Source organism: Crocuta crocuta, unplaced genomic scaffold, assembly GCF_008692635.1.
Source record: "Crocuta crocuta isolate KB4526 unplaced genomic scaffold, BGI_CrCroc_1.0 scaffold657, whole genome shotgun sequence".
NCBI classification, from domain to species: domain Eukaryota; kingdom Metazoa; phylum Chordata; class Mammalia; order Carnivora; family Hyaenidae; genus Crocuta; species Crocuta crocuta.
In genome coordinates this window covers 824,533-827,236 of record NW_027529583.1, presented here as the reverse complement: position 1 = coordinate 827,236, position 2,704 = coordinate 824,533, and the positions used below count along the sequence as shown (strand labels likewise).

The 2,704-nt window shown below is 44.3% G+C and overlaps 1 protein-coding gene across 1 annotated transcript in view; it reads right to left on the bottom strand.

The window, feature by feature from the left end:
- Positions 1–2,641, bottom strand: part of RBBP7 (RB binding protein 7, chromatin remodeling factor) — a 23,580-nt gene extending 20,939 nt beyond the window's left edge. Inside the window, exons 1-2 of the mRNA XM_077761696.1 lie at positions 2,466–2,641; positions 2,043–2,187 (exon numbers count right to left, since the gene is read on the bottom strand). Of these exons, the coding sequence (XP_077617822.1) occupies positions 2,043–2,187; positions 2,466–2,613 (293 nt within the window). The 5' untranslated portion in view covers positions 2,614–2,641. The remainder of the gene's footprint in view (positions 1–2,042; positions 2,188–2,465) is intronic.
- Positions 2,642–2,704: the final 63 nt, after the last annotated feature.

Below are 2,704 nucleotides of genomic sequence, written 5' to 3'. Positions count from 1 at the left end.
CACTGGTAACATTTTTAAAAGACTTGAGTAAGCAGTTTTCATTGGAATCCAAATGGAGAAAGTTATTACACTCTAATAAATTCTTTCTGAATACGATGGGGTGGGAAAATCAGCATCAGTCACCACTTACTGTGTACTTACTCCGTGCTAGCATTTTACCCGTGCCTGATCTTACTTAATGCCCTCAAATACAGGCAGTCAGACCACCAACACCTCCATTTATACATCAGACAACTTAGGAACAGAAATTGACGAACCTGCCCTAATTTGGGTACTAAGAAGCAGGGGGCAGGATTCAAACTCAGGTCTCTAACCTTACAGTCTCACCCAACCACGCTGTTTTCTACTGTTCAGGTAGGTCAAAAAGATCCAAGAGAATGTAAATTAAGCTTTAAAAGTTTTTAATTGGGGCGCCTGGGTGGCTTAGTTGGTTGAGCGTCCGACTTTAGCTTAGGGCATGATCTCGCGGTTTGTAGGTTCGAGCCCCGCGTCGGGTTCTGTGCTGACTGCCAGCTCAGAGCCTGGAGCCTGTTTCAGTCTGTGACTCCCTCTCTCTCTGACCCTCCCCTGCTCACGCTGTCTCCCTCTCTCTCTCTCTCCTAGAAATAAATAACATTAAAAAAAAAGTTTTAAATTTACTTAACAGGAATATACAGAGAGTCAAATGTACACAGTACTCTAAAAGAGTATCTGAATACCCTCAACTATTTGATGCTCAAATTGTTATTCAATGCTTAGTAGTCTCCGCTATTTATTTCTTGGCTACTCTTCCCACATCTACATATTTACACTGTGACTTTTGGGAACCCCAATGGAAGCCCCTACCTGTATGGAAGACAACATTTGCATATGGAGGGTCTGACTTTTATCTTATCTTAAAAGATTAACTTGCTTTTGGAGTGCCTGGGTGGCTCAGTCGGTGGAGGGTCTGACTCTTGATTTCAGCTCAGGTCATGGACTCAAGAGTTTCGTAGGTTCCAGCCCTGCTTCAGGCTCTGCGCTGATGGTGTGGAGCCTGCTTCAGATTCTCTCTGCCCTTCCCCCACTCACGTGTTCCCCGCCCAAACTTTAAAAAATTAAATACAATTAATTTGCTCGTATTTTCAGAACTTGTCACAAAATCCCCTTCCCAATGTCATTAATCTTCATTACACGCTCACATTACCTAAACTGAATGCATTTTTAAAGTACATGGCCAAATTCCTACCAGAAAAAGTGTAAGCATATGAGAAAAGTAGTCTAGTACGGGAGTTACCTCAACTCTGGGGCACCCAGTTTGGGCTCAGAATCCCACTTCACCACTTACTGGCTGTGTGATCTTGGGAATGTCACTTAATATCCCTATCCCAGTTTCCACAACAGTAAAAGGAGAATAAAATCATAGTACTGTTCTGAGTATTAAACCAAATTAACAGGACACAAAACTCTTCACACGTGCCATACCCTATTCTAAATGCTCAATAATGCCAGCAATTATTACCAGAGAAATTTAAGAAACAGCCGAAAAGAACACTCTTATGATGACCAGCAGCAACCTCAAAGTGTATTCCACCCTATTAACCGATAACATATTTTCTTTGTTAAACTGTTGCTAAATTCTTTTCCCCTGTTAACTATAACCTATTCATACTGGGGGCCGATTACATGAGTGTGCTTACTTCGTAAAACTCTATCAAGCCATATGCTTATGATTTGTGCACTTTTCTGTACATATGTACTTTATTTTCCAATAAAGTTTTAAAGAAATCCATTGGTCTACGGCCCCCCCAAATACTGCCTTGTGGTGAAACCCTCCAAATATGTCAGGTGTTTTTCTACAAATACCATTAGTCGAGCACATTCTGTATCCCCTATTATCCCCACGCTTACACGTCACAAGTCACCCCATAAATCACTTAAGTTTTGACAATAAAAATCACCTGCCAGCTCATCCAAGGGCTAAATCGATTACACGCTCACGTTCTATGTGTAAAATGCTGAAACTAGGAAATACAGGACAATAGCTAAATTTACGCGAAGTAAAAGTTGCCAGAAACCCTTACTTAGTCACTTCAGGAAGCCACTGAACGGTAAGACTCGGCCACTGAAGAGCATGGGTCATAACCAGGTCATACAGAAACGGTGTATTCTTCTTCCAGATTTTATATTCTTCATTGATGACACGCTCCTCCACAGTATCTTCAAACACTGAAATTTGGAGAAAGCCCATACAATTAAGCGGCTGAGAGAAACCGAAGTCAGAATCTGTGCACAGATACTGGAGGTCACCTCGAGATGGCCACACCTAACCTACTCTAGCTTTACGTCTAATTTGGACACTAACCGCTCTTCTAGAACGCGGAGAGAATGTTCATTAACGCCAGGAAGCTTATTTCCTGCACTTAGAAATCAATACCGCTTGCGCATACAGAACGGAATAATTACACGGCCAACGATTTCGTTTCGCCAGTTACAGCTGTTCGCACCTGTTCTAAGATGACGACTCGTCCGTGCAGGGGCTCCACAACCCACCCGGGGAGCCGAGTCCACGTGTAGCAGAAACCCCTCGGCCCGCTCCCTCCATCCCCCACCAAGAGCGGCCTCCGCTCCCACGAAGCCCGCGTCAGCAGCCATAGGCCGGCGTGTTCCAGAATCCCCCGGACAAGGGCCGCGACCCTGAAGCGATCGACGCGCGCGCGTGGAAGGAGCTGCCGTGCCCGTTTTC